Source organism: Pararge aegeria, chromosome 25, assembly GCF_905163445.1.
Source record: "Pararge aegeria chromosome 25, ilParAegt1.1, whole genome shotgun sequence".
In the NCBI taxonomy this organism is placed as follows: domain Eukaryota; kingdom Metazoa; phylum Arthropoda; class Insecta; order Lepidoptera; family Nymphalidae; genus Pararge; species Pararge aegeria.
In genome coordinates this window covers 6,592,586-6,608,481 of record NC_053204.1, presented here as the reverse complement: position 1 = coordinate 6,608,481, position 15,896 = coordinate 6,592,586, and the positions used below count along the sequence as shown (strand labels likewise).

General features: G+C 45.3%; 1 protein-coding gene across 1 annotated transcript; it reads right to left on the bottom strand.

The window, feature by feature from the left end:
• Positions 1-8,804: 8,804 nt before the first annotated feature.
• LOC120634752 lies at positions 8,805-10,709 on the bottom strand. Its single transcript, XM_039905527.1, has one exon. The coding sequence runs from the start codon at positions 10,707-10,709 to the stop codon at positions 8,805-8,807; it is 1,905 nt and encodes a 634-aa protein (XP_039761461.1).
• Between the last annotated feature and the right edge of the window lie 5,187 nt (positions 10,710-15,896).

Genomic DNA, 15,896 nt, shown 5'->3' with positions numbered 1-15,896 from the left:
TAATAAAAACTACAATAACAAAAAACTATATTAGCTACTATATTATGTTAAACTATATAAATAGACAAAGCGATAAGCGGTGATAGCCCAGTGAGTAGAAGCTCGTCTTCACTTTCGGAGAACCGAGTTCGAATCCCAGCACGCACCTCTACCTTTTCAAAGTTATGTGCGTGCCTGACCGCTTGTTTCCAGCGGCTTCCAGCGACTCGCATTACGTCGTCTATCCACCTCGTTTGAGGCCGACCTACGTCGCGGTTATCGGTGCAGGGCCACCATTCCAGGACCTTATGACCCCAACGTCGATCGGATGTCTGAGCTATAGGCCTCGCCCGTTGCCACTTTAGTTTCGTAACTAGCTGAGCTTAATTGGTAAGTCTATACTAGACTTAACAATTTAGCTCCGTAAAAGGCTAAGCCATTCACGGATAAGCTCATTTCTGATTCGACCGCTGAGTGATTCTGTGATCCATCTAAGATTTTTATCCTTTTTGGAGATTTAAAAAATATATTTGATATCAAAAAAATAGGCGTAGTCAGTGGCCTCTCATTCCACTTACTATTCTTATTTCAAACCATTGCTTTAGTTGACACGGTCACAATTGGCGGTGTTGAAAAGCGTCATAAAATCAACACGTACGTACGTCAAATAAATAAAGGCGCAATTGCAAAAATAAGGTCGCAACTCAGGAATCTGCGCCGCGTATTGCTGCGATGCGATTCCGTGCGACTACGCGTCATTCTTCAAATGTTCAGTTGACTATTTCCTCAATATATAACCGTAGTGGATGTTTTTTTTTTAATGTTTATAGACGAGCGCTTGACTGCAATCATACCTGATGGTAAGCGATGATGCAGCCAAAGGTGGAGCGCGCTTGCCCAGAAGATGCATATTCACTCTTGACTTGAAGGTACTCATATTGTAGGTACCGGGGAAAATGGAAGCAAATGGCATTCTAGATCGTAGGGGTGCGCATCAGAAACGAAGATGCGAAGCGCTTCGTACGCGTCCACAGAATATTGACCGCGTAGGGATGCAGATCCTTACGGTGCCTCGCGGTTAGATGGTTAAAATGTTTGTGCTAGTATAGTCAACTTGTTCTATCTGACATTTCAAGATAAAAATAAAATAAATACTTGACTTCTTATGTTATCAAATATTCAAAATTTTATAAGCTTAAACTTGGACATTGATGTTAATTTTTTTTTTTTCATTTAATTTTTAATTTAATTTGAATTTGAATTTTAATTCTATTTATATTTTTAACATTAAAACCTTATTAATTAGTAAAATATTTTTAGACATTTATTTTGTAATGCTTAGTTATATATAAAATGTAATTAATTTTGAAATTATTTGTAAACGTTGTGAAAACCTGTAATAAGCTGAACATTCACTTAGCTCGCAACGTAAAAACTTGGACAAGAAAAAATGTATTAGCGGTTGGTTTTCCTAAATAAAGAAACTAAGTAAGCTAAGCTCTGGTAAGTGGAAATCCGCCGCCAATAAACAGAGCAAAACTTCGCTAGGCATGCAAGGAACACATCCTACAAAATGTCGCCCCGTGACCATCAACTAGAGGGGTAGTTATTAAGCCTCACGAGCCTGTAACTACCCCTCCCTTCGGACAACACAACAATGATGCTTGGTGCCAGAAATAAGTTAATAATTTTGGGGCAGTACGAGTAGTACTGCCCCAAACAAGCTCGGAAGAAGTAGTATAGCTCGGAAGGCTTCTAGAAGTAGAAGGGTTTCCTCACCCAATGAGAAGGGAGCCCGTAGTCCACCACGCTGGCCCAGTGCGGATTAGTGGACTCCACACACCTTTAAGAACATTATGGAGAACTCTCACGCAGGTTTCCTCACGATGTTTACCTTCACCGTTGAAGCAAGTGATATTTTAATTGCTTAAAAACGCATATAACTTAAAAAAGTTAGATGCTGCTGCTAGTAAAGTGCTGGTGGGAACTACTTCTAGTACTACTTTGGTAAACTGCGCCAATTCTTCAATTAGCCGATACCCCAATGCCTAAAGACGAAAGTCTTTAACGAGTGTGTCCTGCCTGTAATGACATATGGAGCGGAGACGTGGACACTGCCAGTCGCCCTGATCCACAAAATTAAAGTCGCACAAGGCGTTATGGAGCGAGCTAGGTTGGGGGTCTCTCTTCAGGACAGAATTCGCAACGACGCAATCCGTTGAACCAAGGTCACCGACATAGCTCAAAGGATTAGCAAGTTGAAGTGGCAGTGGGCGGGTCATGTCTGTCGTAGGAACGATGGCCGTTGAGGCAGACCGCGAATCGGTAAGCGCAATGTGGTACGACCTCCAGCCCGCCGGACAGATGACCTTAAAAAGGTGGCTGGAAGCGGCTGGATGAGCAAGGCGGAAGATCGTGTGTGGTGGCGCGCTCTTGGGAAGGCCCATGTTCAGCAGTGGTCGTTTGTGGGCTGTTGATGACGATGACTTCTAGAAGTAAAGTAGTTTGTATTACTCTACGATGTGATGACGCATTGCATTTCTGTGTTCGCGGTCTAAAGGCCATCATGATATATAGTAGCGAAATGTTTATTGATTCCCGCTCATTATCGCGGGCATGAATACATTAATTAATCATTAATTTGTCGGTCGGTCGCGGCCGATCTGACGCGTGCCCAGTGGCCTGGAATCTCGCGCGTGAAGCTGCTCATTTACTGTATTAATTAAACTCACCATTTTGTAATTTATTTTACAACAACTTTAAATCGTTACAATTTACTTACATGTTAGATGCTCGTATTATTATTTTGTAATCTTTTTCGTCGAAAGCGAATGAATTTCGAAGCGGTGATAGTCCAGTACCATCTGGGCTTTCGCTTCGACATAAGGACATCGACTTCGCTTTCGGGGTGCCGAGTTCGAATCCCAGTAGCACCTCTAACTTGTCTAAGTTATGTGCGTATGAGCTATTAAAATATCACTTGCCTCAACGGTGAAGGAAAACATCGTGAGGAAACCTGCATGCCTGATAGTTCTCCATAATGTTCTTTAAGGTGTGTGGAGTCCACGAATCCACACTGGGCCAGCGTGGTGGACTACAGCCTTAATCCCTTCTCATTGGGAGAGGAGACCCGTGCCCTGTAGTGGGCCGGTAATTTTCGTAATGTTTCGTAATGTGTAAGATAATTGAACGCCGATTGGTGCAGTGGGCAGCGGCCCTGCTTTCTAGGTCCAAGGCCGTGGGTTCGATTCCAACTACTGGAAAATGTTCGTGTGATGAACATGAATAAAACATTTATGTATCGTATTCATAAAATATTCATCAGTAACCTTAATGGCCATAACAAAAGCTACGCTTTCTTTGGGACTAGATGGCGATGTGTGTATTGTCGTAGTATATTTATTTTATTATTATAATTTCAATGTAACAGTAAAAATAGTAATATTCACAATCATCATTCATGAGCGCTTCTATGTATTTAGTTTGGTAACATAATTGTTTTTTTTGTAAAGCTAAATCAAGATGATTTTATTTTTATTTTTAATTGTTTCGTAAAGCTCAAAAAAGTGACGCTTACTTTGAAAAATGTTAATAGTTTAAATAAAAAATGTTTTGATAATTAAAAAAGGCGTAGTCAGTGGCCACTCATTCCTATATCTCAAACAACGGTGCAGTAATAGAAAGCGTAATAATTAGAATATCGTATTGCCTCTTTATGAGTATATCGTCGAGGCAAACTTTATGACATGCAGTAGCAAAATGTTTATTGATTCCCGCGCATTATTGTGAAGTATACATTAATTAATCGCTAAATTGTCTGTCGGTCGCTCGGTAGTCTGGAAACTCTCACGTTAAGCTGTCAAGCTGTTTATTTACTATTAAATTAAACCTATAATTTTGTATTTTGTTTAACTTTTAACTATAACAGTTCATTCTTTAGCCTAGTAGTTACCATATTGGTCTACTGGTTGACCTTTAATGAAAACATAGCTTATGTTCTGGTTGTCATTGCGTATCTTTTAAGTAAACTTTGTACGATTTTTAGCGGTTGTCGATTTCCTTTGTCCGCGTTTATTACGGTATTTTACAAAACCCATGGCAGCAGTTGGTTTTCCTAGTATAAAAAGTAGAGTTTGTGACTGTCCGTACTTTCAACTAACTCTATGTCAAAAATCAAGTTGATTGATGCCTTAGTTAGGTTGAAGCGAAAAGGAAGGACAAACAAACATACTTTCGGATTTATATTATTAGTAAGGATTTTTTTTAAATATTGATCTCAGACAAACGTTTTGGAACAACTGAGTTTAATAATTACAGAAACGATTATTACGCCATCAGCTTAGTAAAACTGTTACTGTGATCGACTTCGGCCGAGATGGTCAATCTTTACAGAGATTCACACCACGGGGGAGATATTCTGCACTCTGCACTCTCTATTCACTCACTCTCAAAGTCCGATGGGACTGCAGCCCCGACCCAAAAGGTAAAAGATCAGGCACCAGACGGCATGGGGGTTATTCATCGCCGATTTCCGAACTCCGAAGTTCTTGATAGAGAAACCCGGGATTGACCCACGGACTTCGTGTTCTGTAGTCGAATCATTTGCATCGTTATCGTCTTAATACTTACACCATAATCTTCAAGATACAGATCGAGTGATATCAACATTAGTTGTTGAAAGTACAAAATATAGCTGAAATTTAACTAAAGTTCATCTTTTATAGAGCCGTTTTTGAGACAGACCCCCCCCCGGACAAAATATCTCGAACTTTGTGTATAGAGAAATATATTTGACTTATCGCAGCTTCTAACTTTATGAATATTAAATTTCAAAGGATATTATCTTCTTACTTCGTTGCGATGATATTATATTTTGTAGAGTGGTGATAGCGTAGTGGTTAATACTTCTGTCTACTTTTCTGTGGGACCGAGTACGATACCCGGCACGCCCCGATGTTATGTAAATGTTTAATTTAAGATTCACTTGCTTCAAGCTTGTGAATTAAACCTGCATGTTTGAGTACAGAATTAGGAAAATACAGAATCCTCATTGCCATTGTTGTATTCAGTGCATTGTGTCCGAAAACAGTGAAAACGCCCCGCGCACGTCTCACTTTACAACCACGGAATGTTGTCTCACAAACTTTTTCTCATTTTTCCATTTTATGGTAAACGTTTAGAATATTAGAGTTTATTTAATTACTTTCAACTTCTAAATTGAACTAAAAGACTAACGGCCTGTTCGGGAATCACTACTAAAGTGGAGTGAATTTTGATGCTTCAATATTAGTCGTGTACACGGTTTCTGTGTGTTTTTAATTCTATGCCTGAGAGTTCTCCATTAGCTCTCAAAGATGTGTGAAGTCTGTCAATCCGCAATTCGCCAGCGTGGTTGTCTACGGCCTAAACACTTCTCATTCTGAAATGTGTGATAATGTCCCGGGTTCAACTCCTGAGTCAGGCCAATAAATCTTTTTGTCAAGAAATATTCAGTACCTTTTTTTTTTTTTTTTTTTCGCTGGGAAATGCGTTTAGGCATCCCTGCCGGAGGCTGGGGTATCCTAGCCTCCAGCAGGGTATGTGGGACTCACTGGTTGGTGAAACATCAGCCACAATACCCACTAAAACCCAGCGGAGCCGCCTGCGCCCAAGTTGGGGCGTCAAAGGATCGCGGTCGCATGCAACTTTGACGCCCCGGCGTGCTCGCCGAAGGTACACGGGGCGGCATAAGATGCGCATATCTGCGCCTCCTGCCGCCTGTTCTCCTTCTGCGGAGGGGAAGAGCATCAGCCGCCTGCTATCTCTCCCTCTCCGAGGCCTCCTTTAAAGCCATTACGGCTTCGCAGAAGGAGGCAACGATAGACCAGCCCTCCTCGCTGCCGAGCATCAGATTGATAACGCTCGACAGCGAGAGGTCACCGTCCAGATGTGACAACAACGCGTGTCTTTGCGGCGCCCATGACGCGCATAATACCATAGTGTGGAGCGCCGTATCTTCAGGCGCGCCACACTCATGGCAGATCGGTGAGACCTCCCTCCTCGCGATCCCGTGCAAGTACTTACCGAAGCAGCCGTGTCCGGTAAGCACCTGCACGAGGCGATATGACAGCGCGCCATGGCGTCGCTTCAGCCACCGCTCTAAGTGGGGCCGGATGCCCTCCACCGTCCAGATGCCCGCTACTGGGGACTCGAGGTCTTCTCTCCATCTCTGGACCAGGACCTCCCTCCCGAGGGTACGGAGTCTCCCAATCTCCTCAAGTCCTGGTCTTTCCCCTCGAGTCCTCATGTTTGTAGCGATGCACCTGTTCGAGCACCTCAGCCTGTAGGTCCCACGGCGGGTCACCAGCGAGGAGCGTGGATGCAGTCCAAGACACCGTACGGTAGCCCCGGATCGCACGCACCGCGATTACGCGTTGTGGTCTCCGCAGGAGTGTGGTATTCTGCGGAGTCAATGCGTGCACCCATATTGGAGCCCCATACAGTGCCATACTCCTCACAATACCCGCGCATAGTCGCCTGCAGGCAGATTCTGGCCCACCAATGTTAGGTAGCAGTCTACCAAGGGCTGCGGCAGTACTGACAAGCCTAGGACCGAGCTGCGCAAAATGCGCCTTAAATCCCCATCGCCCGTCCAGGGTAAGCCCCAAGTACTTCATACAGGGTTTTACCTCTACGACTGTATTCTGAACGGTGATATATGCTCCCCGGGGCGGGCCTCTGCGTGGGCCATGGAAAAGGATGGCCTCAGTCTTAGAAATTGAGACCTTAAGACCTAGCAACCTTATCCTGTCCACCACCATGGACGTGCCGACAACAGCAAGGCGAGCTGCATCCTCGTATGTGTTCCCACAGGCAGTGACTAGCGCGTCATCTGCGTAACACAATACTCTCATACCGGGAAGCAGGGGGCCCCTCAAGAGCCAGTCGAAGCCTATGTTCCAAAGGATTGGTCCCAGCACCGATCCCTGTGGAACCCCGCAGCAGACAAGACGTCGGTATATCCGCCCGTCACTCCCTTCCCATATAACTTCCCTGTCTTGTAAGTACGCCTCCAACAGTCTCTTAAGATATGGTGGAACCTCATGATATCTAAGTGCCTCCAGCAACGTCTCAAAAGGGAGGCTGTTGAAGGCATTTGCCACGTCGAGAGAGGTCGCTAGTACGACTTGTCCTCTATGTACTGCCTCCATAGATAGACCTTTCAGGGCATCCAGGGCGTCTATAGTAGAACGTCCAGTCCTAAATCCGTACTGCACCTCGGACAGACCCGGTCCCACCGTTTCTAGGTGTAAGGTGAGACGGGCAGCAAGGATTTTCTCAAAGAGCTTGCCCGTGTCACTCAGCAACACTATTGGCCTATATGCTGAAGGTGAGTCCAGTGGGCGACCCTCCTTACGCAGCAAGCACAATTTTCCCTCTTTCCAAGACTTAGGAAACTGTCCGACACTAAGACACTTGTTGAACAGTTCCCTAAGTCGATCCCCCAGACACTCAAAAACAATGCTTAAAACCTTGCCAGGGACACCATTTGGCCCCGGTGCCGTCTTCCGAGTACGCAGGCGGTCTCGGGCTTGGTCCAGCTCTTCTTCTGTGACCAAGGGGACACTTCCCACGGCTTCAGCTCTGGGTCGTGGAGCCATTACCGGTGGGACATGTCCCTGAGAGTCTGGGAAAAGCTCTTCTACCAGCCGCAGAAGAAGATCCGGCTGCAGGGTTTTCGTGATCGGGGCGCCCTGAGTGCGAAGTTTGTTTCGTGCCATGCGGTAGGAACGTCCCCTTGGGTCCCTATTTAGCGTCTTCAGAAGCTCTTCACGGGCAAGCTCCTTAGCCTTGCCTATTGCCAGTCGCAGCGCGTTTTTCGCTTGGCGGTAGGCATCCTGCAGCCGATTCTCACGTGCTAGGTCTAGCCCATTCCGCCTGCGGCTACGGACGTACTCTCTGCGAGCCCTAATGCATTCCTTACGGAGGTCCGTAATTTCAGGCGACCACCAGTACACACAGCGGTTGCGGGGTCTTCGTTTTGCCCTCGGCATAGATGCATCGCACACCTCTGCAAGGGCTCTGCGTAGCTGATCCGCATGCTCTTCCACATTAACAACGGCATCAGTACGAGAAGAGGACCACCGCTGGACGATAGCAGCTTCTTTAGCCAAATCCCGTGCCCCTGGGACGATTCACAGAGGCCGGAATGGTGGAGATCTCAAACCGGATATAGTTATGGTCTGAGAGAGTCTCCATCCCTTCTTCCACTCTCCAGTTAACGACCCTTTCTGAAGCGGCGGGGGTGGCAAACGAAAGGTCTACTATTGATCCACCCTGCTGCCGCACACATGTAAGTGCTGTCCCCCTGTTGAGAAGCGAGAGACCCGAGTGAAGAGCCCAAACTTGCACCGTCCTCCCCCTAGCGTTGGTGGCAGGACTGCCCCACGCCCTTGACTTGGCATTAAAATCGCCTAGGACGATGACGTGTGCGCCTGTCTGTCTACTGATAGCTTCTCTGACTGAATCCAGATAGACCTCAAATTCCGCCAAGCTGCGGTTGGGCGAGAAATACGTTCCTATAATCACGTAATCCCCCCATCTTGCCACCACATATCCCGCACCTCTTTCTACCATTAAGAGTGAGGGACCGGTACTATTCCCAATCATAACCACAACTGATCCGTCCAAATCTTCCACCCAGTGTGTGTGAGGAGGAACGTAGTAGGGCTCGCAAGCCACGGCAACATCTATCCCCCACTCCGCTATTGACTGTAACAAGAGGTCCTGAGCCCCTGCGGAGTGGTTTAAATTCGACTGGAGGAAGCTGATATTACGCTGATAGTTCATGATGTCATATCAACTTCCTCTTGTATTTCACGGCGTCCGGCGCTGGTGGTAGTTTGAGCCCATGGAGCTGTTCTGCCCTTCGTGGCGGGGGGATTGCAGCTCTTTCCACCCATAATATGAGCTGCAGGCAGTCCTCTATCTGTACAAACCGCGCACCGGATCTCGCCCGTGCACTCCATTGCTCTGTGACCATCAACACCGCATCTGTAACACAGATTCCCCCGATCCGCGCTGGAGGGGCAGACTGGCCTCGTGTGTCCGATGCCGAGACACCTGAAGAAGCGCAGTGGGCGCTGCTCGAGCACCTGAACCTCGGCCGCGCTCCAACCAACCAATAGTCTCCCGGCCTCAGACAGCACCTTAGCTACCTCGATGGGACAATGAATCGTGACAGTTCCCATTCCCCTAGGGCCAAGCTGGATTTCGCCGACTTTCACTGACTCTGCAGAACAGTTCCCAGCTCTCACGACGGCGGTGATAATCTTTTCTTTCGTGGTCGAATCGTCAAGCCCTGTCACCCTTATGGTCGCAGACTGGCTGGGCCTGACGACGTTAGCCAAGCCATCTAACGCCACCCTAAGCTTGCTCGCTAACAACTCGGCCTGCTCCGAAGTTTGACCCTTGGGCAGCTCCAGCAATCTGGCTCCGGTAGTAGCTCGGCGAATCTTCATGCCGTCACCGATGCCCATCTCCTGCAGGTTGATACTCTGCTCGGCCCGCTCGATGATTTGGGCGTAGGTCACCCCCTTTTCTGCCGCTTCCGACTGCAAAGTAACAACAACCGCAGCAGTTTTATGAGAGACTAGTTTTGGCCGAGCTGGGTGTGCTAACTTGACTGCAGGTGCAGGCTCAGAAGTAGGAGAGGCTGGCTTCCCCTTCTTTCCTTTCCTTACTACCGTGGCCCAATTAGTGGCATTCGTCACATGAGATCCACTCGGGCCAGCGACTGGGTCTGGAGCTCCAGCAGAAGATTCGGTCACTGGGGCGTTCTGGGTCATCGAGGCTATCTGTTCCGTCACATTGACAGTGCTTGGCTGAGATGCTTGCGGAACTCGCTTCCTCCTATCCACCCCCAAAGGTGGGCGATGCACTTTTTCAGGCAGAAGCCTCTCTTCAATGCCCGCAAATCGAGCGTCGAGCATAATTCCGACGGAAGAGACTATGGAGGACCTAAGATCTTCAATGAGGTCACTGCTCAGCGTGGGAGTAGGAGAGTCTTTCGTCGCAGCCATGGAACTCTTCATTTCGGCAAACTCACGCCGGTGGGCCTTTAGCTCAGCCTTCAGGTTTTCCACTTCATTACGAAGACGGCCATTGTCAGCTCTAAGCCGGCGTGTCTCGTTCACTTCTGTCCTGGTAGCCAAAGTGTCAACCACCTCCTGCAGGACGTGAGCTGAGTCTTTAAGACGTTTCACCCAGGTCCCTTTCAGATTACCTGACTTGGCAGCCACCTGCACAATATTGGCCACGTTATGACCGCCAAGAGCCCGCAACTCCTCTGCGTTAAGCTTACTCGTGTCCTCCGGTGCTCGGATTTCGATTGTCTCCTCTGGGTCCAGCACAAACTGAGGTACCTCTTTTCGGTACAGCCGATCCCTAAGACACTGTTCGAAGGCTTGCTCATTCGCTTCGTCTTTAGCAGCTCGCAATTCAGCCCTTGCACGCACAATACCTGTACCGCGACCCCTCGTCCGAGTTCTACCACGTGAAGTGGCGTCACCTCTCGAAGACGCTCTTGAGCCCTCCGACTCCGAGTCCGATGCATCGTTGCGTGCAGCCCGAGAGATTGGACTCCGTGTCCGAGACCCATTTCTTACATTTGCCACCCTACGAGACCGACTAGCATCCCCCGACCCCGATGCCACATCGCGCAGCTTAGGGGCATCCGCTGGCCCCGTCATATACCGCAACAATAGCTACCCACAACTTAAAAACCCCTACTTAACAATAAATTGACAAACACACAAAAACGAACAACAGACAAACAGACACAACCACACAATCCAATCACTAACTTTATCAAAGAACGACAACTCCAGAACCTACTCCTCCCAAACGCGCCCTGGTCTAAGAAGAAGCCCACAACAAACTTAGCCGGGTGTTCTGTATTAGTGGCGTGTAGTTATAAGACGTAGTTAGGTATTACATATAAACTAATGTGTAATTTAAGGTTCCAAATATTCAGTACCTGGCCGGAGTTAGGAAATTAGCGTAGTTCATCACCGTGCCACGGAGAGCACGTTAATCCGACGGTCCCGGTTATTAAAGTAATAATCGTCAATGCCCGCGAACCCGTATTGAAGCAGCTTGTTGGGTCATTGCTCTGATTCCATATATTCAGTGTATGAAAAAACCATAAGAGTTTCTCGTTTCCCAACGGAGCCCTAAAATGTGTTAAGTTTTTCAGAGTAGCTAACTCCGTAACTTACTTTTTTCTATAACCGCCATTACAAGGGAAAGTTTTGCGTCGGCCCAGAATAAAGGTCTAAGCTGTTTTTCCAATATTGATGTTCGAGAGTTAAGTGGGTATGGTTCCCCGTTAATAAGTCCCCGGGTTCATATATCAAGATTTTTGTATCCCCAGCCCGCAGTTTGGAAATTGGCGTTGATAAACCCCCGTGCCTCGGAGAGCACGTTAAGCTGTCGGAGCGGCTGTCCCATCGGATTATAAGATTGACTCAACTGAACTATAAAATCACGCGCGTAGTTGTAAAATCTCTCTGGAGATTAACCACGTGGCCTTAATAGGATATTATAACCGATCTTAATAGGTTAACCGAAAGTAATAAGGTAACCAGTGGCGCGCATAGAGGGTATGCACAGGGTATGCAAATGATATAAAATTAAGAAAATATCCACTACGAGTTATAAAAAACGTAAGGTTAGTCATTGTAAGGGTTATAAAAAGCCTTCCCTTAAATATTTATAACTTGTACAGGAGATTTTCTTCATTTTATATCATCTGCATACACTGTGCATACCCTCTATGCACGCCACAGAAGGTAACCGATCTTAATGGGTTAACCGATCTTAATAGGTTAACCGATCTTAATAGGTTAACCGAACGTAATAGGGTAACCGATCTTAATTGGTTAACCGATCTTGATAGGTTAACTGAATGTAATAGGGTAACCGATCTTAATGGGTTAACCGATCTTAATAGGTTAACCGATCTTAATAGGTTAACCGATCTTAATAGGTTAACCAAACGTAATAGGGTAACCGATCTTAATTGGTTAACCGATCTTGATAGGTTAACTGAATGTAATAGGGTAACCGTTCCTAATGGGTTAACCGATCGTAATAGATTAGTCGATCTTTATAGGTTATTCGATCGTGTCGTAATTTAGATAGAATGGATTTTTGTTTAATATAGTATAACTACACCGGCAACCACGCCCTTCAGACCGGCACAACATTGCTGAAACAATGCTTAGCTGCAAAAATAAAATTTCACAACAATGTTGGCGATAAATAAATTTACATGGAAATAAATTCACTGTTTTTTTTTTATTTAAACCCCTTTGAAGGTGGGACGGGTCGCTTGCAAATACTACTAACTACTTGACGAGAGACTTGGCTAAGAGATGTTTGCATCCTGGAGACAGACAGGAATGCTTAGGGAAGAGGAAATCTGCCGTGGTAATTTATAAAACCAAAACATATTTTCACGACCGCCCTATCGCAGCGGTGAGCGCTGTGATGTTAAGTGGGAAGCTTCGGGTTGGGAATTTATAATTTCTGAATTTTCTCTGCCCTGGTCGGGTGTGAGGCTGCCCCTAAGCGATTCAGCGTTCCGGTACAATGTCGCATTAAAAACTGATTAGAGGGTTTGACTTTTATTTTTTTTACTTTTTTTTTTTATTGTAGTGGGATAGAAAATTTTCCCAGCAACATAATTTAGTCAGAATTATGCGGGGTATTCTAGTATACCATGCAATGCTAAAGGACGTTCTTATGAGGCCCATAGTTAGCCACCATGTTTTGAAGCGATAAGTCACCTCTAATAACACGCATGGTTCTAAATAGACGTTAAATGCACATAAAGTCGATAGGTTGACTTTTATTCGTGTTACAACCTCCCGGGGGAGTTCGATGGCGTACGAGCATTAATCTATGTCAGAAGTTCGGATGCTGCGTAAACAGGAAAAAAGGTATCACATCACATTCTTCACCGAAAAAGGTCATCATAAATCATTGAATTATATTTAAGTATACATAACGGGCGATGGAAAGAGCCATGTTAGGAGTGTCTCTACGTGATCAAATCAGAAATGAGGAGATCCGTAGAAGACCTAGAGTTACCGACATAGCTCAACGAGTCGCGAAGCTGAAGTTGCAATGGGCGGGCACATAGTTCTGAGAACCGATGGACGTTGGGGTTCCAAGGTGTTAGAGTGGCAAACCCGCACCAGTAAGCGCAGCGTTGGTCGACCCCCAACCAGGTGGACAGACGGCATCCAACGGGTCGCGGGGAGCCGCTGGATACAGGCGGCCCAGAATCGTGGAGTTTGGAACACCCTACAAAAGACCTATGTCCAGCAGTGGACGTCAGTCGGATGATGATAATGACGGAAGAAACGAAACGTATAATTATTTATTGCTAGATCAGTGTGTTAGTATACGAGTAAGTTTTGTTTATTTATTTAAATAACTTAAGCAGCCACGCAGCTACGCAATGTCGTAGCCTTAGCGATGCTACGACAATGCGTAGTGATACGACGAGCGTAGCGCTTTCCTTCGCTGAGTGACTTATGTCACTTTTCAGTAACGATATATAGGCATCAATCATTCACCAATTGTTGTCACCTAAGAGTTGGTGGAACATTTTTTTTACTAAACCAGACGTGTATGGAGTCCAACAATCCTTCCCAGTGTGGTGGACTACGGCCTTAACCCATTCTCATTATTGGAACCGGGGCATTGTACCGGGACGCTGGATCGCTTAACGGCAGCCTCACACCAGACCAGGTCAGAGGAAATTCAGAAATTACCCATGTCCTGTAGTAGGCCGGTAAAGGGTGGATATGATGATGATGATGCTACGATAACACTGGTCCCCAGAGAAAAACACGTCTCAACTAAAACTAAAAGCAAAAAAAAAAACAAGTCCCGTTAAGTTAGGTCGTTGAAAACATTAGCGTGCCTAGAAACTAATTATCAAAGTAGATCTCAAAATCACCTTGGACCTAACTATGTAATAAAAGCGGTGTATTTTAATTATTCCAGAGCACGCCATTGTAACATTTTAAATTTTTAAATGATTGCTTTACATTTTAAAACATATTAATGTTTCATACAGCAACATATAGCGGTGATAGCGCAGTGGGTAGAGCTCGACTTCACTTTCGGGGGACCAAGTTCGAGTCCCAACACGCACCTCTAACTTTTGTAAGTTATCTGCGTTTTAAGTAATTAAATACCACTTGCTTTATCCGTAAAGGAAAACATCGTGAGGAAACCTGCATGCCTGAGAGTTCTACATAATGTTCTCCAAGGTATGTGGAGTCCACCAATCCACACTGGGCCAGCGTGGTGGACCTTAACCTCTTCTCATTGTGGACGGATAACCGTGCCCTGGAGAGGGCAGGTAATGGGTTAATATGATGACTGCAATCTCATCTGATGGTCAGTGATGATGCAATCTAAGATGGTACCGGGCTAACCTGTTAGGGGTATGGTAGTTACATTAAAGTCATGCCCATACTGGGTTTCTACGCGGTATCGTACCAGAACGCTTCGCGGCACGTCTTTGTTCAGTAGGATTGTAACTAGCCACTGTTGAAACCTCCCACCAGACCAGACCAGAGAAAATTCAGAAATTATAAACTCCCAAATTGTCCCTGCCGGGATCGAATGCGGTACCTCCTGTTTAAATACGTGGAAAAAGGAGGTCGTCAAAAATCTTCGCCTATTTGCCTAACTTGTTAGTATATTATCTATTTTGACGGCCGATTGGCGCAGTTTGCAGCGACCCTGCTTTCTGAGTCCAAGGCCGTGGGTTCGATTCCCACAACTGGAAAATGTTTGTGTGATGAGCATGAATGTTTTTCAGTCTCTGGGTGTTTATATGTATATTATAAGTATTTATGTATATTATTAATAAAAAATATTCATCAGTCATCTTAGTACCCATAACACAAGCTACGCTTAAATTGGGGCTAGATGGCGATGTGTGTATTGTCGTAGTATATTTATTTATTTATTTATTTATTATTTTAACTAGCTAGGTCTAGACTAGTGAAATACGAGTGAAGTCACGCTAAATTGTAAGTAGATAAATATGCTAACCGCAATCAAAGATGTCTGTCAAAGCGATGGCTGAATTTGGGAATTGTCGCCGACAGACAATTATATGTCATTACCAAGATGGGGGTTCCTTGTACTGATATAAGGCGGAGGTTACACGCAGCGTTGGCACTTTACAACACCATATTATCATTTTACTCGACTGCCAAAGAGAAAAAAGCAATGTTTGTGCTTTTTTTTTTGAAGCTGACGCATAAACTCATAATTAAGAACTAACAGAAACCGTGTACACGAGTAATGAATGAATGAATCTACTTTTGTACACCAAAGAAAAAAGTTATTACACATAGAGCAAGAGAGTACAATTTGTTAGCCTTATCGCTACATAGTGAATTCTACTACTATTATTGAACTACTACGATTAGTTGTCACTAATATCGAAGCATTGAAAACCACTCCACATTAGTAGTGTTTCTCGAACAGGCGGTTAGTCTTTCATTCCATTAAGCACTCGACAGTAATTATTTTACCTATAATATTCTGAACGTTCACCATAAAATGGAAAAATGAGAAAATGTTTGTGGGCTAGCTACATACCGTGGGTTTGAAGTGAGTGCGCGGGGCGTTTTCACTGTTGTTGGACACAATGTACTTCGCGCAATAATGGCTGAATGAAAGTTCTATATGTTTTTAAATTTTATGCGCCTAAAGAGGTGGATAAGTTTTTTTGATTAAATGTTACGTTTGATTTTATCACATTGTCTGGGCCCACAGTATTGGGCTTTGCTATCAAGATTTTTTTTTCGAAATTCCTTTTTCGAATGTAATTTGAATATTTG

Coding starts and splice junctions, on each gene's coding strand:
- LOC120634752 (XM_039905527.1), bottom strand. CDS start 10,709: ATGACGGGGCCAGCGGATGCCCCTAAGCTGCGCGATGTGGCATCGGGG.